The 23,761-nt window shown below is 55.0% G+C and overlaps 2 protein-coding genes across 5 annotated transcripts in view; one reads left to right on the forward strand and one right to left on the reverse strand.

The window, feature by feature from the left end:
* The window catches only part of CDH23 (cadherin related 23), a 230,530-nt gene that overhangs the window by 20,701 nt on the left and 186,068 nt on the right, over positions 1-23,761 (reverse strand). For 2 of the 3 annotated variants that reach the window (XM_071438455.1, XM_071438454.1), the window contains exons 1-2: positions 19,069-19,191; positions 16,841-17,068 (exon numbers count right to left, since the gene is read on the reverse strand). In XM_071438455.1, coding sequence (XP_071294556.1) covers positions 16,841-16,954 — 114 coding nt within the window. In that variant the 5' untranslated portion in view covers positions 16,955-17,068; positions 19,069-19,191. Of the gene's footprint in view, positions 1-16,840; positions 17,069-19,068; positions 19,198-19,310; positions 19,440-20,134; positions 20,285-21,077; positions 21,081-21,598; positions 21,701-21,792; positions 22,182-23,507; positions 23,644-23,761 lie in introns of those variants that run through there. The other variant, XM_071438456.1, reaches the window with a different exon arrangement.
* Positions 42-12,670, forward strand: VSIR (V-set immunoregulatory receptor). Of its 2 annotated transcripts, none has more exons than XM_071438453.1 (7): positions 42-236; positions 5,281-5,727; positions 6,838-6,885; positions 8,119-8,226; positions 9,568-9,595; positions 10,872-11,056; positions 11,986-12,670. In XM_071438453.1, exons 1-7 carry the CDS (start codon positions 173-175, stop codon positions 12,021-12,023), a joined length of 918 nt encoding a protein of 305 aa, XP_071294554.1. In that variant the 5' UTR covers positions 42-172; the 3' UTR covers positions 12,024-12,670. The 2 variants fall into 2 exon arrangements, with proteins under 2 accessions (XP_071294554.1, XP_071294553.1); XM_071438452.1 differs by having other exon boundaries at positions 43-236; positions 10,869-11,056.

Consider the following 23,761-nt stretch of genomic DNA (forward strand, 5'->3'; position numbering starts at 1 on the left):
CGGGCGCTGCCTGCAGCCTCTCACCTCCGGGGGGTGCTCGCCGTTCTCGGCAGCGCTGCCTTGCGAATCGCAATGAAATTTCCTGTGTGTCCCAGTCCGGCTGGGGCTGCGGGGCTGCTCAGAGCGTGCGGTGGCTCGGCAGAAGCCACCTCAGCCCGGCCACCCCTGCGACATGGGGACAGCGTGCCCCCGGCCCGGGCTGCTCCTGGCTGCGCTCTGCCTGCTCGCCTCCCACGGTAAGCTCGGCTCGCTTTGCTCTCCTCCCTGCCGCAGAAACTCTCCCCGCCGGGGCTGTGCTCCGGCACAAGCAATCCGGAGTGTTTGGGGGATTATTCGCTCTCTCCCCCCCTGGTTTTGGTGTGTGGAGGATCAAGCCGGCCTTTCACACGGTGCTGGGGTGAAGGGGCTGCAGGGGAACTGCTGTTCTAAAACTCTGAGAGTGGGTTTTTTTTCCTTTCTTCCTCTGCGTGGAAGGGAAGCAGCCCCCTGTCCCCGCCAGCCTCCCGCTGGCTGGAAAAGCTGCTCCGTTCCCGCACGGCACTTTTCCCTGGCACGGTGGGATCCCCGGCTGTGCCACGGGGAGAAGAGACCCCTCCAACAGCCCAGGGGGAGCTGGAGAGGTGCTCTCTGGAGAGAGAGAGAGGGGATTTGTGCGAGAGGGGCTGGGATGCCCTCTCTAAGGATGCTGCGCTCCGCCGGGATGCGCCGGGTGGGCAGCCAGGTCCACCGAGCTGCCCTGGCCCGGAGTGAGCGTTTCCCGGTGCTGGGGGCGCTTCCCATTGGGATGGATGCTGTGGGAAGGGGCTGCTTCACGCCTGGCTCCGCAGGCAGCGGCTCCGTCCGGGGCTCCGGGGCCAGGCAGGCAGCGGGGGCGGTGGCATTAACAGCGCGGTCCCACCCTGGACGGCGACTCGGAGAAGGAAGCTGGGAAGGAGCACGATCCCTCCTCCCTGCCCTGCGCAGGCGGGGGTGAGCATCGGGCTTGGCTTCACCCTCTCTCCCGGGATAAAGTGGCTGCCTCCACGATTTCTCCGGGAAAAGATCCCCAAAGGTGCCCCACTGCTGCAATGGGGCCAGAGGTGCCTTCTCCTCTCCTCTGGGACAGCAAGGCTGGTGTGGGGTGAACCACATTTTGCTTCTCATCCGAGTCATCAGGGAGCAATTCCCAGCATGTCCACAGGGATTTGGATGATTTCATTTATGCATCTGGGGCGCTGGGACTGAACTTCAGGCCTTCTGCAGTGCAACGAGCTTGGATGCTGATGTTCAGCGTGGGGCTGGTGCCAGAGGAACTGAGCTTTGCGCAACCCCGCGCCTGCCAAAACTTCCTGAGCCCCTGGCTAATTTTAGCAGGGATTGATGGAGAAGTAGCCCTTGGAGACATCCAGCGTGGGGATGCTGGCAGCAAGGTGGATGGAGAAGTGGCTCCTCTTCCCCTAAAGCACGGCAGCTGAGCTGGGCTTCCCAAAATCGCATCCCAAGTGCCATCCCTGAGCCAGGGCTGTGCTGGAAGAGGAGCAAGGCAGGACCCCCCAAGGCTGCTCCCTTCAGTGCCTGGATGATGGGAACCCCACTGCTGGGAAGCCATTTGGCCCTGGGGTGCAGGAGATGAGGGCTGTTAGCGTGTCTCAGGCATCTCCAGCAGGTTTTTTTGTCTCCTCTTTCCTTGGTGCTCGAGATGCTTCTGCAGAGCTACGGGTGCCCCTGCACATCTCACCTGGCTGAGAACTCTGAGGCACAGTCACAGCACAGTGATGATGGGGCTCGAGGCACTTTGATGTGAGCTTGCTACAAGAACTCCCAGAAGAGGAAGCAAAGCAAGCAGAGCTCCTTGCTCCACCTCTGTCTCCTTCCTCTGCAGCAGGTGAGCCCCTCCAAAAGCTCCATGCCCTGATCCCTGCAGGATCAGGAAAAGAGTGGAAATCACTTCTGCCAAGCACAGGAGGGCAGATCAAACACCTGCTTGCCAGGGCCAGGGACCAAACATAAGAGAAGCAGCCAGGAGAGGCTTTTTGTCACTGACCCAGAATAAAATCCTGATTTATTTGAGCTGTTGGTCAGCCAAGCAGCACAGGTTTCTGCACTTTTTTGTGTTTCTGCTTTGTCTGAAAGCAGAGTTCCCAGGTGTCAGGAGAGTGATGCCAGCCAGCACTGGGATGTACCATCACTGCACTGGGCTCTGTGCTCCACCAACACAACACCACTGGCTGGAGACAAAGTTACTGAGGTGCCAAAGAGGAAAAGGGACACTTTTGGCACCTGCTTGAGACCTCCTCTGCCTTTACCAGATGGTGACAAGACAACAGATCTCAGCTCAGCCCTCAGCTGGCCCAACCAGCTGGAGATGCACAGAGATGGGCATCTGGCTTTATTCTGGCATTTGCCAGCAGCTCTGACTTCAAAGGGAATGGTTTGGCTGGGGTGTGGAAGGAGCCAGGCCTGGGCTCTGGGCATGGAAGAAGCCCAGGAGATTAAAGATCCATGGGCTTTGGTGTAAAGACACCACCAGAAGATGTCTCCTCTGGGCTCCATCCAGCATCCAGCGTGGGCTTGAAACCTCAGTACATCTTGGGGAGGGAGCAGCAACTGCCCTGGCACTGCCCTGGGCTGCACCGTGCCTTGCCAGCTGCTTTCCCCTCCCCTGCAAGGCTTTTGAGAGCCTTCCCCCGCTGAGGAGAAGGAAAGGGAGCCTGTAATGCTGAAGGTTGCACACGTGGTAACCTCTGCCCCTCCCCGAAAGCGTGGGCTGAGCTGACTTTCCATCCAGACGGTTCCTGTCAAGCTCTGGAGGTGGAGGCTGGATGGTTCAGCAAGGCAGAGCTTCACAAACCGCGTGGGGATGAGCCCTAGTTCATCTGAGGGGGGTGTGTGGAAAACAAAAGACTCCTGCAGATACTTTTGGAAGGTGTTGGAAGTGTGGCTTCCTCCAATAGAGCCCTGGCTTCCCTTCCTGCGGCTCCCAGGAGAGCCCCGATGTGAATGGGGCACTTCCCCTTGCAGCAGGTATCAGGAGCACATCTGAAGTGCCTTTTGTGCTCAGAACCCCTCCAGCCTGGCTGTGCATCCTGGCCCCAGCAGCAGCCCAGGAGAAGGAGAAGTCAGGGCTTGAAAACGAGACTGAAAGAGGCAGCGCTGAGCTGAGGCCACACAAACCTCAGCGCAGAGCAGCTCCAGGCCGTGCCCTGCACGCGCTGTGGGGAGCAGGAAGCAATTATCCAGAGTGGTCAGGCAAAGGTCACACCAGCCCTGCCTCTGGGGACTCCAGAGCAGGGATGCAATGGGGCTGATCTCCCTCCCAAAGCCTCCCTCTCCCTGCAGAGCACCCTCGGGCAGCGACTCAGGGGCACCATCACCCGAGAGTCCGAGGTAACCACCAGAGTGGGAGGCACAATTTTGGTTTCACTCTGGTGACACAGTGCTCTCTGCGTGGCCCAGCAGTGGGGAGCCCTGGCCTGGCAGGCTCATCACACCCTGCCTGTCACTGACACCCTTGATATAGCAAGTGAGAAACCTCAAAGTGAAACGTGGCGGAGCTAATGGCACAACAGGATGTTACCAAAATAAAAAGAAACATCTCGTCCTTGTAACATCTTCTCCGCTGCAAATCAGCCCCAGAAATCTCCTTTCCACAGTAATTTGAAGTAAATAAACACAGAATCTGCTTTTTTCCCTGCTTTTGAAGTGATGTTAGCATTTCTGCAAATGTGAAGGAGTGGCAGGGCCAGAGCACCAAAACCTCTCCTGGCTTTGCACTTTTCCCTCCCCTCAAGCACAGCTCCCCGTACCCAGCAGAACCCCCCACCCACATGCTGGGGAAAGACCAGCAATGCCTCCTGCTCCCACTCTCCTGCCACGCCTCCTGCCCACATTCCAGAATTTCTTTCTGAAAATTGTTTTCATTTTCTAGCAGCTCCTCGCTGTCAGCATCAGCCAGTTCCCCCTTTTCCTCCCTGGGGGCTGAGAAACAAGGAGGGTGGGACCTGCTCCCCGCCTCATCTGGGGGAGAAGGGGGGGCCACTGCTCCTCCTAGAACTTTTCTGTTTGTTTTTGCTCCTTTGATTTTTTTGCAGCTGGCTCAGCTGTGCTCGTGTTTCCTCCCTCACAAGCCATGACCCTGCTGCCTTGCTCCTCCTCTCGTCCTCCTCTGCCTCCCTGCCCCACACCTCTGCTGGCCCCAGGGCGCTCCTGCCTCCCTGCTGCAGGTGCTAAACTCTATTTAAAGCATTTCTCTCCTGCAGAGTTGATTTCTAGGGTGAAGTTGTGCTCCCAGCCCCATTACAAAATCCTGGAAGATTTGGCTAAGAAGGGAGTTAAAGATCATGTAGTTTCAACATCTTCCCCTATCCCAGGTTGTTCAGAGCACCCTCCAACCTGGCCTTGGACACTTCTAGGGATGGGACAGCCACAGCTTTTCTGGACAACCCCTGCCAGGGCCTCACCACCCTTTGCCAGCATCGGTGGTGGGTTTGTAGTGCTTTTTTGGCCAGTTTTGCTACAAAAAAATGTTTTACTGTCAGAACCCAGGACATTCCTCTGGCTGCCCTGGGTGAATTGAGACCCTGGAAAGGGGCTCAGAGACCTTGGCACAGACTCAAAAACACCTGTGCCTTTGATGTTAACCCATGGAAACAATTACCAACTTTGTGTGAGGATTTACAAGCCACAAGGGTTTGAGCAGAATGTTAGTGAATTTATCACAGGGTGAAAAAGTAGAATTTTTGGGGTTCAATTTCTGGGGTGAGAATGGGGGTTCAAGAGGGTTCAATTTTTGGGGTGAGAATGGGGGTTCAAGAGGGTTCAGTTTTTGGGGTTAGAATGGGGGTTCAAGAGGGTTCAATTTTTGGGGTTAGAATGGGGGTTCAAGAGGCAAGATGGAGGAATCTGGGCATGTCCTGTCTTTCTTCTTCTTTTTGTTGTCCTCCACCTTCTGCTGTGATGGTGACAGTTCTGGATTGGTTTAAGATAGAGACAGACTGTCTGACATAGGTGATAGGTACTGGAAAATTATTGTAAATAAAGTACAGGTAGTTTTTAGCATAAAAAGCCAACACCACCCCAAGGGTGTGCCACGAACTGACCTGCTGGACAGATCTCAGCAGGTCAGAGAAAGAATGTGATAGATAAGAGAAAATAAACAACCTTGAGAAGCAGAAATGAGGAATCTTGACTTCCTCAGTCATGGGCCTGGGAAAAATAACTCTTTAATACCTTGGGAGCCATTTCAGCACCACAAACCCCGGGGTAAGCCCAGGCTCTGACTTGGTACCTTGTCCCTGGCAGGACGAGCTGCAGGATTCCTGATCACCACTCCATACTCGCTGTGTGTGTGCCCTGAGGGCCAGAACGTGACCCTGAGCTGCCGTGTCAGCGGTGCCCTGGCCGAGAGGCACGACCTGCTCTACAAAACCTGGTACTTCAGCAGCACAGGCGACCAGAGCTGCTCCGACAAGCGCCACATCCGCAACGTCACCGACAGGGAGCTGCACCACGACCTGGGCAGGCACCACAACGCCTCCCAAAAACCCTCCCCGGGCAGGCAGGGCGGCCACCACGGCGTGGAGTTTGTCCTTGACCACCACGGCGCCTTCCACATCGTGGTGATGAACGTGACACTGCAGGACAGCGGGAATTACTGCTGCTATGCCGTGGAGGTCAGGAGGGAAGGGCACAGCAAGCCCCACACCCTGCAGGTGGCTCATGGCTTCGTGGAGCTGCAGATCCAGAGAGGTGAGGCTGCCCTGAATGCCCTGCCAGGGAAAGGGTGGTGGGGGATGCAGCTCTGGGGATGGGGTGGTCCAGAGAGGGGAGGCTGCCCTGCCAGCCCTACAGCCCTGCCAGCCCTGCCAGGGCACAGTGCCAGGGAAAGGGTGGTGGGGGATGCAGCTGTGGGGCTGGGGAGGTCACAGCAAGCCCCACACCCTGCAAGTGGCTCATGGCTTTGTGGAGCTGCAGATCCAGAGAGGTGAGGCTGCCCTGAATGCCCTGCCAGGGAAAGGGTGGTGGGGGATGCAGCTCTGGGGATGGGGAGGTCCAGAGAGGTGAGGCTGCCCTGCCAGCCCTGCCAGGGCACAGTGCCAGGGAAAGGGTGGTGGGGGATGCAGCTCTGGGAATAGGGAGGTCACAGCAAGCCCCACACCCTGCAGGTGGGTCATGGCTTTGTGGAGCTGCAGATCCAGAGAGGCGAGGCTGCTCTGCCAGCCCTGCCAGGGCACAGTGCCAGGTGGGGGATGCAGCTCTGGGAATGGGGAGGTGGCTGTGCTGATGCTGGAAGTGCAGGACACTTCTGGATGCAGTTCCAGAAGTCAAAGTTGAAGGTTTGAATTAGAGCTTGAAAACAGTGAAAAATTAAAAAAAAACCTAAAAATAATCTTAATAACTCTAGAGGCTGGAATGCAATAAAATCCATGGTACATAGTTTCAGTGATCTCCAACCTCCTTCTGGCAGAGAGGAGAACAAGGCTCAGCTTAAAAGGAGCTGGCTGGTGGTGCAAGCCTGGGAGAGGGCTCACAGATAACCTTGGGACAGCAGCCCAGTGGGAGGGGCAGGAGGGAGGGGAAGGCATCTCCTGGCCTTGATTTGCAGTGTTAGATAGCTTTTCTTTTAGACTAAAAAATAAAAATAGAATTGGCTGCATGGTCAGGGATGGGCCCTACTGCCATGGACAAAGGGGGTCTGGCAGCAGGGATATCAGTGAGCACTTGCCAGGATTAAACTCCTGCTTTGGGCTGCTCTGGGATGTTGTTCTCAACACCAGGGAGAAAAGGCAAGGGCAGCCAGCAGGTTGGGAGTTCTGTGGGACCTGAGCAAATCCTGAGCAAATCTCTTCTCTTCTGCAGGCAAAGGAGGCCTTCAAAACTGCACATTTCACACTGCCACCGGCAAAGGTAAAGGGCAAAACCCCTCTCTCCAAGGTGCTGCTGCCATCCTGGCCCAAGCATTCCCTAGGGATCACTGCCAACACCCCAGTGCCCACACACAGCCTCACACCCCGGGGTTGGGAGGGTGCTTTCCAATGCTGCTCCCACAGGGAGTGCATGACAGGCACATCCCCAGGCTAAGGAGAGCCTTCCTCAGCCCATCCCCTGGCCATGCCTGTCCTGAAGCCATGGAGATCACTCACCCTGCTGTTCTAAAGCACTTGAGCCCCCTCCCACAGCAGGGATTTAGAGGCTGCTGCCACGAGCAAAGGGGAAGGGACAGAAAGGCAAAGAGCTGCAGGAGCCTCTTGCTACACCCTGAGCCTGGGCCACCTCTGCCTCAGCAGGGGAAACCCAAATCTTGCTTGAGTGCTCAGACAAAGTGGGGCTCCCCCAGGGCTGTGTCTAGACATGGAGATGCCCCCACTTCACTGTGCAGCTGGGTGGCTCTGTCTGTCCCCCTTTGCTGGCTCCTAAATGGGGAGATTTGGCTAAAATTATTTTGTAGCATGCCCAGACAAGACAAGCAGCTCCTAGTCCCCATGAGCTGTGCTTTCTTGTCCCTAACCTTCAGTCTCAAGTGCTGGGACACCCTGCCCTGTCAGGAAAAAAGAGAAAAATGTCCCCTCCCAAAACACAGGCACACAGGGAAAGGAGCTGCTTCCTCACATGGATGCACAGGAGAGGAACTGAACCTGCCCTTGATTTAAGCAGCCCTCAGCCTCACCACAAGCCATCCCACAAGGACCTTGATGGCCACAGATGTGCCTGCAGGCTGCCAGCCTTTCTGGGAGCCCTTGGGGGTGACATTCTCCAGGGGCACATTAATTAGCAGAGGGTAACAAGCCCATGGATGCCCAAGCACTCAGAGGCTGGCAGTGGGTCAGAGTCAGTGCCCCAAAGCTGCTGGGAGCTTTTATCAGGGCTTCTCTCCTCACACCTAGAAGACCAAAAACCTTGGGATGTCCTGCAGCAATGAAGGGGTTTTGTTGGGGTTTTAACAGGACACCTCAGAGCTTATCTCCACAGCTGGCAGTGCATCCTGGTGGTGTGGGAGCCACACTGCCTCAGCTCTGAGGCAACACGGGGTTAATGATCTTTAAGGTCTCTTCCATCCTAAACAATGCTGTGATTTTGGCCTGGGGAAGCCAAGGGAAGGGAAGGTGGAGGGTTGGGTTGATCTCTGCTCTTGTGTTGCAGACATCACGGCGGCCGCGCTGGCCACGGGCGCCTGCATCGTGGGCATCCTGTGCCTGCCCCTCATCCTGCTCCTCATCTACAAGCAGAGACAAGCTGCCAGCAGCAGACGTATGTGCCAGGGCCCCCTCTCACCTCCTGGGCTGGCTGGGATGTGCCCCTCTGGGATCAGCTGCTCTGGCTGGCCCAGGTCCCACGGGTGTGGTGAGAGGTGGCCCAAGGACAGGTCCCTGCCAGGAGCCTCCTGGAGCTGTGCTGGGAAGCACCAGGCATGCCTGAGGCTGGTGTGGGATAGGAGGGGACACCAGCAGCATCCTGGAGGCTCTGAGACTGTGAGGATGCTCCCTGCTGAGCCCTTTGCTCCACATCCACTGTGAGAGCCATCTCATTTTCTCATCCCTCCCTCCACTGCACACCCCAAATAGAAGCTTTGCCTTCTAAGCAACTGAAGAGCATTATTTGTACTTTGTCTCACCTTCCTCTTTAAAAAGACCCTGACATGTCTGTGGCCATTGGACAGGTGTCCCCTCTGCTGCCCCAGCCCTGGCAGCCCAGGCTGTGCTGAGGCAGAGCTCCTGCCCGTGCCTGGCTCCCAGAGATTTCAGTAATGAAGCGGAAAGGGGCACCACCTTTAACTGGCAGAGCCATTTCATCAGCCCTTGGGCAAGAGGGGCCCTGTGGTTTTCCTCTCCCAGCTCAGTGGGGGCTGTGGGGCTCAGAGGAGCCCTTTAGAGAAGTGGTTTGTGCAGCAGAGGGAGGGCACAGTGCCAGCCACAAGAATGGGAACTGTGCTTTGCACAGCCACACCCTGCAGGCACCCCTTTAGCAGGGGCCTGGCATCCCACCAGCTCCATCTGCAAAGCATCACCTGGATGCTGCTTCACACCAGAGGGCAGGCAAAATCCATGGGGGTTTGCCTCTCAGGTGCCATGGACCAGCTTATTTCCACCCAGCACCTTTCTTTGGCACAGTTTGGGCCAAAACTTGAGCATCTCAGGCAGGCAGAGCCCAGTAACGTGGGCTGTGGGATCTGGGGGTGAGGGAATGCCTGACCTGGTGCTGCCCAACCCAACAGGGGCAGCCAAGTGCCAGGTGGTGTTTGCAGAGCCCCTGGATGGTGCCACAGGTGGGTGGTGGGTACAAATGGGGCTAGACTGCAGCTGCACCTCACTTCACTCCATGCCTGAAGGAGTGTCCCTGACCTTTCTTTGGAGCCTGGGGTCTCCATCTGGGGAGTGAATGAGTGGGAGAGGGCAGGGATGCAGAGGAGGAGGTTTGGGAGCAAAGCAGAGGGCTAAAGAAGCAGGTGGAAGCAGAGAGAGGGAGGAATGCAAAGGGAGAGGAGGAATTGGAGGTGGATAAGACACCAGAACCCAGCCCTGGCAGTGGGTCTGGGCCTGATGCTGGGCCTGGTGCTGCCAGCACTCACCCCACACATTTTGTCTTTGGCAGGTGCCCACGAGCTTGTCAGGATGGACAGGTAAGGAACCCATGAGCTCCCAGCTCCTCACACAGCCTGCAGCCTGCATCCCAGACCCTGCACAGGGCTTGTCCTCTCCTCCTTCCCCTTGGATCTGGCACAAATCCCCAGCCCAGCAGAATGAAAGGGGTGCTGGTGTCACCCCCACCCCGAGTCCTTTCCATTTCTGGGAAATCACTGTTTCTCTTCCTTCTCTCCATGTGGAAAGTGCCTCCTTCCATTTTTCAAAGGCCTGCCTCTCCCTCCCTGCACTCCAGGAAGAGCTGAAACCACTTGGGCTGAACTTTCCCCCTGCCCTGGGCTCCCTGTTTACTCTGAAATGCCATGACCTGAAACCATTCTGACTGAACTTTCCCCCCTGCTCTGGGCTCCCTGTTTGCACTCAGCTGAGATGCCATGGCCTGAGACCACTTAGGCTCAACTTTCCCCCTGCTCTGGGCTCCTCATTTGCTCTCAACCAAGATCCCACTGCCTGAAACCACTTTGGCTGAGTTTCCCCCCTGCACTGGGCTCCCCATTTGCTCTCAGCTGAGATGCCATAACCTGAAACCACTTTCCCTCTGCCCTGGGCTCCCCATTTGCTCTCAGCCAAGTGCCACTGCCTGAAACTGCTTGGGCTGAACTTGCCTCTCTGATTTGGGCTCCCCATTTGCTCTCAGCTGAGATGCCATGGCCTGAAACCACTTGGGCTGAGCTTTCCTCCTGCCCTGGGCTCCCTATTTGTTCTCAGCTGAGATGCCATGGCCTGAAACCACTTGGGCTGAGCTTTCCCCCTGCTCTGGGCTCCTCATTTGCTCTGAGATCCCACAGCCTGAAACCCCTTAAGCTGAATTTTCCCCCCTGCACTGAGCTCTTCATTTGCTCTCAGCCAAGTGCCACTGCCTGAAACCACTTGGGCTGAACTTTCCTCCCTGAATTGGGCTCCCCATTTGCTCTCAGCTGAGATGCCATGGCCTGAGACCACTTGGGCTGAACTTTCCCCCCTGAATTGGGTTCCCTATTTGCTCTCAGCTGAGATGCCATAACCTGAAACCACTTTCCCCCTGCACTGGGCTCCCCATTTGCTCTCAGCTGAGATGCCATAACCTGAAACCACTTTCCCCTTGCACTGGGTTCCCCATTTACCCTCAGCCAAGATCCCACTGCCTGAACCTGCTCCCTTGCCCTGCTTACCTGTTCCCAACGCTCAGCCAAAAAAAAAAGCTTTTTTTTCCCCGCTGGGGATACAAACCCCGAGCTGCAATAAAGATGCCAACACCTCTCCCGTCCCCAGCAGCGCGCAGGGCATTGAGAACCCGGTGTTCGAGGCGGGGCCGGCGGGCAGCGCGGAGCCCCGGCCCCGGCCGCAGCTGCACTACGTGGCCCGCAGGCTGCCCTCCGAGTCCGGCCGGCACCTGCTCTCCGAGCCCGGCACCCCCCTGTCCCCCCCCGGGCCCGGCGACTGCTTCTTCCCCACCCTGGGTGAGTGACTGGGCACGCTCAGCACCTCTGGAGAGGGTGGGGAGGGAAGGGGAAAGGGGGGGGTTATATCAGCAGGAAAATTGGTGTGGGTTGTTGGGGAGGATGAAACAGGAAAGCCTTATGAATATGATTGCCTGGCAAAAGATTTTGAGAATATAGAAACTATAAGTGAGATAGAAATGAAAGCAAGCTTTGAGATACCTCAGTTACTGAACAACAGGAAAACAATGGTGTGGCCACTGAAGGTAATCCCCTTTTGATGGAACAACACCCTCTGCTTGCAGACAGGCCCAAGGGTCAGAGCAGACCCTACAGCTTGGCAGAGGGGGCCCAAAGAGGAGTTTTTAGGGTTTAAAATGTAACCCAGTGTGGTAATGTAATGATTCCTATAGGCTGTATGTAAATCCTATAGAATTTGTATCTTGTACTAGGTTGGTTAGTGAGAATCAGAATATTCAACACAGAAGATGATTTATTGTATTGTAACGGGAACTTCACTCACTTTCTATGCTCTTAGTTCTTACCTCTTGTCTCTTAGCTCTTGCCTTTTATGCTCTTACCCCTTTTACTCTCTTATGCTTTTGCTCTCTTACCCCTTTTCCTCTCTCACCCTCTCATCCTCTCTGCCCCTCTCTTCTCTCAGGCCTGCTCTGAGCTGTGCCTGGCAGCTCCCAGCAGGGCCCTGCACCCAGGCCCTTTGCAATAAACCCCAAGTTCCTGACCTGGCTGCAGAGATCTCTCATCTCCATCTGTCCCAACTGTCCTACCCCCCCCGTCATCCTACAGCTGGTGACATCAAAAACTTGGTAGCTTGAAAGATGGGAAGGACCTAAACCCTGTTTTCCACGCAGAAGCAGAGTTTGGTCACTTCTGGAATGATATCCCTTCAGCTGTCAGCTGGACTAACACCCCTGGTCTGCCTTTTCCAGATCCTGTTCCTGACTCACCAAATTCCTTGAAAGCCTGAGGAGCCTGGAGGAAACCACATCCTGCAGAGCAGGCCATGCTCACCCAGACAACAGCCCCAGGAGTGCCTTAAGAAATGAAACTGTGTGCAGGATGCCTGCCCTTGCCTCCCACCCTGCCACTGCCCTGGGACTGGAAGTGAACCTCTCTCGCTCGGATTTCGATTTTTAACTACCTGTTTCCATGGAGAAGTGCTCTGTACTGCTCACATTTTACAGACTAGCTGGAAATTGAGGATGTGGGGATGGGAGGATGTCCTGCACCTGCAGACTTCCCTGAGGATTAACTTATTGCCAGGCTCTCAGCTCTGCAACATCAACACGTTTCTGGATCCTTGACTGAACATCCTCTCTGGGAGTGGATGGTAAAATACTTTATTCAGCATGGAACAAAACAGGATCACCAGCCAACCTTGTACTACCTTTTTCTTTGCAAAACAGGAAGGGGAGAGGCTCCCTGCTGCCAGCAGAGCCCTCTTTCCTCACCAGCCTTTTGAAATGGCCGTGGACTTGTGATGCTGTTGCCTTTCAGCAGAACACATGTTGGGAGGAGCCTTATTTCTGCTGCAGTTTTATCCTTGGCTTGGGATCAGGGCAATTTATCTTTCTGTTTGTTTCATTATCAGTGCTGATTAAAAGGAAAAAAGGATGTTTATGGTTTTCATTTGGGTTTTTTTTTTTTTTTTTACATGCCTGTCAGTTAGGAAGTTCATCTGGAGGGTGTTCCTGTGAGGAGAACCCCTGTGGAGAGGTGGAGGGATGGGGGGCACAGTGGGAAATGCTATGGATGGCTTCCCCTTGCCCTCCTGGGCCCAGCAGGGCCAGAGCTGGGGCCACTGTGAGAGGACTCTGTGATTCTCTGGGGCACGTGGGTGAGCGCAGCAGCATCTGAACAACAACATCTGGCACTGCTTATCCAAAAGAAACTACGGCTCTCCAGCGTGACTCAGGCCTGGTGATGATATCAAACCTTGTGGCAGACACTGTTACTCAGAGTGTGTTTGTTTTTGTTTGTTTTTTTTTTTCCCTCTTGTTTTTCTTTTCGTTGTAAGGTGGGTAAAAAAACGGCCACGAGACAAACATAAACATTAATCATAGCAAAACAGAGTCAGACCTGAGCAACAGCTGCACCAGGCAGTGTGGCCAGGCTGAGCATCCCTGGCACCACACAAATTTCCACACTATGGGGCTGGAAGAAACAGTGTTTGCCTCTGGAATGGGCTGGGGAGCTGCAGGATTTGATTAATTCAGCACTGGCTTCAGCAGGAGCACCCACAAAGTGGTTCAGGGATGAAGGAGAAGCCAGAACCCACAAAGTGGTTCAGGGATGAAGGAGAAGCCACAGGGTGGTTCAGGGATGAAGGAGAACCCACAAAGTGGTTCAGGGATGAAGGAGAAGCCACAGGGTGGTTCAGGGATGAAAGAGAACCCACAAGGTGGTTTAGGGATGAAAGAGAACCCACAAGGTGTTTCAGGGATGAAGGAGAAGCCAGCACCCACAGAGTGGATAAGGAATGGAGGAGAAGCCAGCACACTCAAGGTGGTTCAGGGATGAGGGAGAAGCCAGCACTCACTAAGTGGTTCAGGGATGAGGGAGAACCCACAGGGTGGTTCAGGGATGAAGGAGAACCCACAGGGTGGTTCAGGGATGAAGGAGAACCCACAGGGGGGTTCAGGGATGAAGGAGAACCCACAGGATGGTTCAGGGATGAAGGAGAAGCCAGCACCCACACCCCAGTGTACCACAGATGGAACTTCCTGAGCTTGGGGCTTTATTGCCACCCACAGCTCAGCCCCTTCCTGGCTTTGCAGGGGAATCCAGCAGCTGCTTGGTGCCTCCAGCACTTCCTTCTCCCTGCCTCAGCAGCTCCAGCTGGAAAGGCATGCCGGGGTTTTGCCTGCCTGCAGGTCCTAACGGCTTTGAAAGCCTCTCCAAGTGGCTGTGCTCCTGAGGAATGCACTGCCTGATGACAGAACCAAGCTTTGTTGGAAACAGGTTTGGCTCTGTGTGGCAGGAACCCCATTTGTTGGGATATCTGGTGCTGCAGGCTGAGCTAAGCTCTGCCAGAGGCTCTGGTGGGGCATGGTGGGGCACTGAGTGGCATCAGTTTTCCCTCCAGAAGGAAAACTAAAGCTTCTGGGAGAGAGAAGAAACAGCTTCCCAGGCTTCCATGCATTCTGGAGCAAGAGTCCTGGCACAGAGGTGCTGGGTCCCCACCTCAGACCCCAATTCCATGGAGAAGATGACACAGATGCTCATGGTGAAGGTGACCCAGCTGCAAGACAACATCTGGGCAGTGAGGATCCACCCTGCCTTGCAGTGCCTGGGGCTGTGGGTGCCACAGGATCCTGTCCCAGTGCTCAGGGGTGCTGCACCTTCCTTGGGCAGAGATTTTCCTGCAGGAAGCTCCCAATCACTCTGGAGCAGGGCCAGCCCTTGGGGAGGAGCAGCTGCTGGCTTGCCCCAGGGTCAGACAGTGCCCAGGTGGCTCCTGCAATTCCCACACACCTTCCAGCTCCAGCTCACCAGCTTGTGAAGGTTTTTTTCCTCCTGCAATGCTTTTTTAAAATGAAAATATTATTGTTTTATCAGCAGCATTTTATCCTTTTGTTCCCACATTTCCAGCTCCTGAGAGATTCCTCTTGGCCAGTTTTCCCTGCTCCCTTGCTGTCCTGGGCATCCCAGATCACCACTTCCCAGTGAGGATTTCCCAGTCCTGTCCCAGCTCTGTCTCCTCTGCCTCTCCCAGGCAGACAAGGCCAAACCTTGGATGGATGGATGTACAAATTACAGACAATCACCCCCTTTTGTGCATTGTTGCACCAGCCTGGAGCTCCTTGTGAAAGCCCCAATTTCTGGCAGGCAGCAAGGCCCTGACAGACATCATTTCCTCAGGCAGGCATGAGGCCAGCAGGCACCCAGCAACACGCCTTTGACAAGAGCTGAGTGTCCCTGAGCTCTGAGAGGGGCCAAAGCTCCTCTCCCCACTCAGGAATTGGGTCACTGGGCACTTTGTGTGCCTGGCTTTGGATTGTTGCTGCTGGCAGAACGTGTGCTCGTGACATGGTGGGCACACAGCAGAGCCTGTGGGGACAGGCAGGGCTGCTGGGACACTGCCTGGGCAGCAGGGGGTGATGAGCTGTGCCACTTGTCCCTGCTGGCACAGGGAAGGGAAGCAGCCATTGCCATGGCAATGGGATTTGCCAGCTCAGCACACCAGGATCAGTGTCCCACATCCACGCTGACAGGGACAAGGAGGAGCTGGTGGCATCGTCTGCTGCAGCCACAGCACAGCCCTCTCTCACTCTGGGGAAGTGACATAGCTGGGTTTAAGCCTCAGTGACAGTGCAACTAATGGAAAAGATGGTGGTGCAGAAGCTGGAGTGTGAACCAAGTGGGAGGGAGGAGCTGACAGTGCAAAGCCTGAGGTGAGAATCACAGCCACAGCTTGCACTGCTGGCTTCCACCTGATTCATCAAAATGTAGAGCAGGGCTTTGCAGGCAGACTCTGTAGGCAGAGCAGAGAGATGGTGAGAGATAGCAGGTGGAGGTGGGGGAGAGGAAGGACGGCAGAGTGTCACACGAGGTGTCAGCTCATCTCACCATTTGTGCCCCTGGGCACTCACTCACCTCTCTACAGAGACCTGGGGTTAGAAGGGATTCAGAGCTGGAAAATGGCCCACATGGTGTTTGCTCTTTTGACTTTTTGAGCCATCCTCAGAGGCACAAACAAGGACCCAAGCAAGACAGTCACTTCCCCAGACCATGGGATGACGGGTGGGGTCTCATATCAACCCCCTCTCAGTTTGAAGCCATTCCCCCTTGTCCTGGCACTCCAGGCCCTCAAAACCACCAGAGCTCTTCTCATTCACAAGGCCTCAGCAGACATGCCCATCAGTGGTGAAGGGAGCTGAGGCTGAGCTGCTGCTCCAGCCACTCCCAGTGCAGAGATGGGAGGGCAATGCCTGGAGCCCTTCCAGACCCAGCACCATGTGAGCAGGGCAGCAGCAGCCAGCACACCTCCCCATAGGGATACTCATATTTTTTGCATTTGGAGGTGGGGGATGAGGCCTGCTGAACTGTGAGGGAAGTTTGCACAACCAAGCATCAAAGGAGACCAAACCAACTCTGTGCACCGCAGGTTTGGACCCCGAGTCACCAAAACACCACACCCTGTGCTTTTCTCCCCTTTCACACCCCACACTCAATGCCAAGCTCGCTCCAGTACCCAAAACACCAAACCCTGTGCCTTTTCTCCCCTTTCATGTGCTACACTCGATGCCAAACTCACTCCAGTCCCCAAAACACCACATCCTGTGCCTTTTCTCCCCTTTCACACCCCAAACTGAGTGCCAAGCTCACTCCAGTCCCCGAAATATCACATCCTGTGCCTTTTCTCCCCTTTCACACCCCACACAGTGCCAAGCTCACTCCAGCACCCAAACATCACACCCTGTGCTTTTCTCCCCTTTCACACCCCACACAGTGCCAAGCTCACTCCAGTCCCCGAAACATCACACCCTGTGCCTTTTCTCCTCTTTCAAACCCCACACTCAATGCCAAGCTCGCCCCAGTCCCCCAAACATCACACCCTGGGCCTTTTTTCCCCTTTCATAACCCACACTCAATGCCAAGCTTTCTCCAGTCCCCAAAACACCACATCCTGTGCCTTTTCTCCCCTTTCACACCCCACACAGTGCCAAGCTCACTCCAGTCCCCAAAACACCACACCCTGTGCCTTTTCACACCCCACACTCGATGCCAAGCTGGCTCCCCCAGCGCTGCCCAGCCCATCCTGCCCCCGTGTTGGTGTCTCACCGACAGGGAGGGGGTGCCCTCATCCTCCACGGTGACCACGAGGCTGTAGAAGCTCTGGCGCTCGCGGTCGGGCGGCGAGGGCCGCGTGGCGATCTCGCCGGTGACGCGGTCCATGCGGAAGGTCAGGTCCTCGTTGCCGCGGGTGATGTAGTAGGAGAGGACGCTGTTGAGGCCGATGTCGCGGTCGGTGGCGCGGACCTGGGCTACTGCCGTGCCGCCGCCCACGTTCTGCGGAGATAGGAGACTTAAATCCCACTGGCCTCATTTGTTGTGGTGTGATGGTTTACCCCAGAACCCCAAGTTCTTCTCCTGAAGATTCCCTCCCAGGTGTGTCAGTCATCCCTCCTTTCCCCACCCTGACCCCTGCCCAGCACTGCCTGTCAGTCCTGGCATTCCAGAAGGCATCGAGTGATTGGCAGATTCACAGGATGCCCTCTACCCCTGGGGGGCATTGGGCCATCCAAGTGTCCCTTGTCCCTTGAGACCTCCCCTCCTGTACCTGGTTGGTGGCTCCCTACCCCTTCCCTGCCCCTGTCCCCAGGGTAAAAGGGTGAGCAACCATGTGCTCCGGCAGTTCTGGATTGCTTCTGCTCTGGATTCAGAGGCTTGTGGGCCAGAATAAAGCTCTGGATCCAAACCCTCCATCAGAACCGACTCCTTTCCTTCACCATCGCCTTAAAGCTTCTCCACAGAGGGAAACCTGAGGAGCAGCCCCTGTTATGGGGGGAAGCTCCATCCCAGCACCACCAGAGCTCCTGCAGGCCTGGACTTGTCTCCACGTGCTCAGCTGCAGCACCCAGCCAGCCAAAAGTGTCTGTGGGGTGAAACACCACACACCCAGCAGCCAAAAGTGTCTGTGGGGTGAAACACCACACACCCAGCAGCCAAAAGTGTCTCTGGGGTGAAACACCACAGTGCCCCTATTTGGTACAGCAGCAAGCCAAAGCGTGTCCTGTCTGCTATATTGGTAAATACCAATATTAAATAATAATGTAATTCTAATATGGAGAGGGCACTCATGTGTTTGAGGCTCCAGACTCATTGCCCCAACACCCAGCAGCTCAGCAGAAAGCTGCACATTGGGTCTTATCTAGTCTGGCAGAGCCTGGAAGAGCATAAAACCCCCAGTGTGAGCAGAGGTGAAGGCTGTGTAATGGACCCAGAGCTCAGCTAATTATTTTTGGATAGTCCCATTATGGGGAAAATCAAAACAGAAATTCTGTTCTTCAACCTGCTCTGGACATGTATTAAACAGATAAGAAAACCTTAACAGGGCAATATCCTTAATGCTAAGCTATAAATCAGGAGCAGCAGTTCCTCACAGCTAAGTGGCACTGGCTATTATTCATATTTCATTTTTCATCACCAAATTGAGATTTCCCCCCTGCCTCAGTGCAGGAATTAAACTGTCAGGAAATAAGTTGTCTTTTCTCATGCCTGATTGTGTTTTATTGCTTAATTATCTGGCCCTTGCTAAGTTGCTTCCTGAAAGCCATTCTTATTCTGCACAGCACCGTCTCTTGTGTCACTTTGGTGGCATTTCCATGGGCGTGTAGCCACTTCTCCTTCCGGCTGGTCCCTGCAGCCTCAGGGGCTGAAGTTGCTCATAGAGCTTTTTCCTAGCCCAAAACGAGGAGTACATCACCAGTGAGAGCTTTCAAGGGGTCACCAAGCCTTACATCACCCACAGTGAGGATGGCAAGGGGTCACTGGTCCCTAAACAACCCAAGGTGAGGTTTGCAAAGGGATGCCAACCATCAAATGACCAAAGATGAGGTTTGCACGGGGTCACCAAGTCTTAAATGACCCAAGGTGAGGTTTGCAAGGGGACACCAACCATCAAATGGCCAAAGACGAGGTTTGCATGGGGTCAGCAACCCTTAAATGACTCCAGGTGAGCTTTGCAAGGGGACACCAACCATCAAATCACCACAGATGAGGTTTGCATGAGGTCACTAATGCTTAAATGGCCCAAGGTGAGGTTTGCAAGGGGATACCAACCATCAAGTGACCAAAGATGAGTTTTTCATGGCAAAACCCTTAAATAACCCAAGGTGATGTTAGCAAGGGGATGCCAACCATCAAATGGACAAAGATGAGGTTTGCACGGGGTCACCAAGCCTTAAATGACCCAAGGTGATGCTTGCAAGGGACACTGCACTGTCCCCACCTGCCTTGTGGTCAGAGCTGCCCCTGGGAGGATGGAAGGGGAGGAGCTGGGTGCTCACCTCGCTCACGCTGACGTTGTAGCCGAAGGGGCTGTCGATGACAGGGGGGTTGTCATTGACATCCAGGATGTTCACCCGCAGAATGTGCTCCTTCCTCCGGGGGGGAACACCGCCATCTGACGCTTGGATCTGCAGTCAGGGGTGGATTTCCGAGGGGAAAAGTGCTATTTTGAAGCTCACAGCTCCAAGCAAAACAGCCTCAGTGCTCAAACCATGGGGTGAGGGGGTGGTTTGGTGCTGACCCGTAGGGTGTAGTGATCCAGCAGCTCCCGGTCCAGCGGCCGTGCCACGAACACCTCGCCGTAGGTGCCGTTGGTGGTACGGATCTCGAAAGCACGGCCGATATTCCCCGATGTCAGAGAGAAAGTCACCTGGAACCATCACAGGGAAACAAAACCAGGGCAGGCAGGGTGATGCTGAGGAGGAGGAAGGGGAAGGAGACCCTACAAAAATAAATCCAGCATCCCCCCAACTTTTGAAAAGGTCCAATGTACTGGGAGTCACAGGTGTGCTGGGTTATTGCAGCCACCCCAAAGCAAACAGGGCCAACCCCCCTGGCACCTCCCATGCTGCCAGCAATTTCTGTTATTAAGGGTGATAGGACCTCATTAATGCTCGTCTGCAGGGTAATGAAAATACCAAATGTCAGAGAGCTTCCTGCTCAGCCTGCCAAGGACTTTGCTGCTGGCCCCCACAGTGGGAGAGGCCACAGCTGGTTTTCAGATTGCAGGGCTGCTTGTGACACTTGTCCCACAGAGCTCTTTGCCCCAGACAGCCCAAGGACAATGCTTTACCTCTCCTGCTGCCTTGCCCGAGGACTCTTGGCACTCACTGCACAACGCCCCCAAAACCTGGCATTAATGACCAGAGTTTGCTCTCACAGGGATGCAGAGGGAAGGGGTTGGGAGGATGCTGGCAGGGGGATTTCTGTGTCAGTGAAACACGACACACAGCTTCAGAGCAAAGTCGGAAGGGATCATTGAGTCCATCTCCTGGCCCTGCACAGGAGAACCCCAGGAATCACACCACGTGTCTAAAAGCATCATCCAAATGTGTCCCTCCCTACCTGGCCATTGCTGCCTGCATCTGGATCTCGGGCCAGCACCAGGGCCACCCTCTTGCCCACGGCGCTGTCCTCGGCCACGCTGACAGACGAGTCAGAGGTGATGTCGAACTGGGGGCTGTTGTCATTCTCATCCAGGACTGTGATGGTCACCTGTGAGGGGGCACGGGGTTCAGGGCATGGACAGGAGCCAGACCCTTGCCCACCTTCTGGTTTTTATCCTCCAAATAGCCAGGCACAGAGCAGCTCGAGCTGCTGCAGGGTGACTCTTTCCTGCTAAACTTTTCACTAGCAGTGATTTCATCCATGCTCACAGCAGCAGGGTCAGGCAGGATTTGCTCTAAAGCTCAACGAGCACAAAGAAGGCAGAGCTGAGTGTGTTTAACTCAACCAGGGCAAGCTGGGTGTGGAGGAGACCTGAGCTCCCTCCTGGAAAAAGGCACATGAGCACAAGATGCTCGAAGGGGACCTGACTACCTTGGCCACAGTTAGGCAGAGGAAATGCTCTCATTGAGTTTGCAATCCAAGTGCTGCAGGGCAACACAGAGATGAGAGAGGAAGAGCCTCTCTGTTCCCGGGGATTTATTTATGGGTGCCCCAAGCTCCCAGGTGCGGCCAGGCTGAATGCGACAACATCCCGGGAGGAAGCTGGGGAGAGAGCTGTGAGCCCTGGGGTGATTCACTTATTGTTGCTGCTGGATTCAAAACACAGAGCCAGGAGCAGGGAGAGCTCATTCAGCCACTGAGGCAGATCCGGCAGCTGCTGTCCCAAGTGCCGGATCAGGAGCCGGATCAGGGATCCTGCTCGGCAGCAGCAGAGGGGCTCACGGGGCTGCCTCACATCCTGGGGGTGGCAGGGAGGCTGGTGCTGGTGGGACATCCATCCCAGTCCCTCCTTGAGCTCAGTGTGCACCCTGGGAGGGATTCTGGTCTCCAGCAGGCTTACCTTCTGTTGGAGGAAAGCAGAGGGAGAAACAGAGAACACAAACAATGAGGAGTTAGCGAGGGATGAGGAAGTGTGGGTTAACCCTGCATCCTACCACAGCAGTGCCAGGGGTCATGGGTACCCCTCTGCAGCGATTTGGAGGCTACAGTGTTGGGGCATCCCTTTGTTTTTTCCTAGCTGAGGTTGGCATATCTGCCCCTCACCCTGGGAGAGGTTCAGACAAGAGCACGGTGCTGTGTGGAGAGCAGAGCCATCAGCACCCATGGGCTGGTCCAGAACGCAGTAGAGAAATGCAAATCACCCCCTGCTTGGCTGCCTGTGAAACTGCTAAATATAACCCTCTGAAACACAAACCACCATGGAGTATTTCAAGGGCCCTAAATTTACCTCCTTCAAAACTGTTTTAGCAGGTTTCCCCCCAAAACACGGTTCCTGGAAGCTGGAGTAGCTGGAGCAGAAAACTCAGCTAGGACAGGCTGTCCTGGGAGAGCGAGATGGGGAAGCTGGGAGAAGCTACTCACCACTGTGGAGTCAATCTTCGGTCCTCCATCATCAGCCACCACTGTCAAGGTGTAGAAATCCCCTTTCTCTCGGTCCACCTGGCCTTTGACCGTGATCACTCCCTGCCAAGCATGAGCAGCAGCTGTGCTGGCCACCAAAACCAAAGCTCACATTGCTCAAAAAAACCAGGAGGGACCGTGCTGTGGCTGCTTACCGTGATCCCATTGATTTTGAAGAGGGAGAGTGCCTGGGGGTTGGTGTTGGGGTCGAACTTGTAGGTGATCTGGTTGAGGTTGTCGATGGAGCGCGCCTGGACGCGGAGCACCTCGGAGCCCAGGGGGATGTTCTCCATGATCACGGCCTCGTAGCTGCTGTTGGAGAACTGCACGGCCTCGTCCAGCTCGTTCAGCAGGCTGACGTACACGCTGCAGAAGCCCTGGTTGTGGGGGGGTGCTTGGTCCGTGGCAGAGACGTTCATCAGGTAGCTGGTTTTGGTCTCGTAGTCCAGGTACTCTATGGTGGTGATGAGCCCCGTGCTCTCGTCGATCTCGAACTTCCCTTCCGCGCCCGACACGATTCTGTAGCTCACCAGGCCCCCGTTCCCTGGGGAGGGAGCAGGATCTGGAGGTGCTGGCTGCACCAAGCATCTCGAGGAGGCAACACCACTGATACCACCTCCCTGCAGCAGAGCCCATCCCACGGGATTTCAGCCCAGCCAAGCCAGGATCTGTAGCAGACTCTATGGAATTGGCTAGGGCTCCGTGGAGGGCTGAGACTTAACGGTAGGAATTGCTGAGTCATGATGAGATAGCAAAATAAGTTCCTATCTTCTGCCTCTGGGACCCTAGCTTATCTCTGTAACCCCATAGGTCACTTTCCCTAACCCCTACTATTGGACAAGTTTGGATCCCTCTGTACCCTATAAAAAGGGGCTGTTTTAGCCCATTTGGCAGAAGAAGAGCCATCGCTGGAACGCTTCACAGATCCCTCGATAAAACCATCGCTGTGGAACTGCCAGGATGATTTCTCCTTCTCCTCTCTTATCTGCTTCTTCCTCTAGCCCACCAGGCACCTTAGCAAGCAAGTAAAGAGCAGGAATCCTAAGAGCTGATAATCACTAAAGAGCTGAAATCCACTAAGCTTGCTAAGGTAGCCACGGCTACGAGCAGCCTGGGTATTCGGGCACTTGTCGCCAGCAGGGGTCTGTGTACAAATCACAAATGGGACGGGGCTGCTGTGGAACGTGCCTTGAGCTGTTTGATTTTCCAGCATCACTCTCATTCCATGGTTATGACAATGGGAAGATGCCACCAGCTCACATCCCAGGCAGCAGACCAAGAACTCAATGTTACAACTTACTTTATAAGTTTCTTGACCAATCACACAAAGCAAAAGCACATTGACAGTAGTTCTATCCAATCACCGTAAGCACAAGTACCTTTGGTTAAAACAATGCTTGCTTATTTTGAATACCTACTTGTAAGCCTTAAAACACAATGCACAGAGCTCCATTATTAAGCTTTAGCCTTCCTAATATCTTGCTAGATAAATTTTTCTGCACCTTAGGGAGTTATTCTAGACAAGCATTAATACACAGATCATTGTTCTATTTGTCCTTGCTTTTCTACAGTTTAAATAATTTTTCTGCTGACCAATCTCATGGCTGCTGCTTAGCTCCAATCACAGTTCTGCTGTCTCTGAGGCCTGCCTTTTGCAGCTTTCCCAAAACCCTCTGATTTTGTAGATTCCCACACTCTGCAAAAAACAGGATTCAGACACTCTGTCCCCAGGAGGGGCTGAGCTATCCAGCCTGTGCTGCCTTGCTCAGGGGCAAAGCCAGCTCTGCGGGCAGAGGGGCCATAAGGATCTGTGTGGTGGCTGATCTCACTGCCCTCCCCACACTGGGTGTTTCCCACCCGCCCTTCCCACCTGTGTCTCGGTCGGTGGCCCGGACCACTGCCACCGAGGTGCCGATGCCCGCCGTCTCCCGCAGCCCCAGGCGGTTGTACTGGCGCTGGGTGAACACCGGCACCTCATCGTTGACGTCCTCCACATACACAATCACCTGGGAAGCCACGGAGAAACCACACATGAACTGGGTGAGATTGGAGAACCAACCCTTGGTGGTGCTCATCGAGAAACATTTCAGTGTTCAAAGCCAGGCTGGACAGGGCTCGGAGCAA

Source organism: Agelaius tricolor, unplaced genomic scaffold (assembly GCF_023055355.1).
Source record: "Agelaius tricolor isolate 1412-34295 unplaced genomic scaffold, bAgeTri1.0.p SCAF_13, whole genome shotgun sequence".
In the NCBI taxonomy this organism is placed as follows: domain Eukaryota; kingdom Metazoa; phylum Chordata; class Aves; order Passeriformes; family Icteridae; genus Agelaius; species Agelaius tricolor.

Bases quoted from the DNA above. Each gene is read 5' to 3' on its own strand.
- VSIR (XM_071438452.1), top strand. From the start codon at position 173: ATGGGGACAGCGTGCCCCCGGCCCGGGCTGCTCCTGGCTGCGCTCTGC. The intron at 237-5,280 runs GTAAGCTCGGCT...TGTCCCTGGCAG, and splicing joins CTGCCTGCTCGCCTCCCACG to GACGAGCTGCAGGATTCCTG. The intron at 5,728-6,837 runs GTGAGGCTGCCC...TCTCTTCTGCAG, and splicing joins GGAGCTGCAGATCCAGAGAG to GCAAAGGAGGCCTTCAAAAC.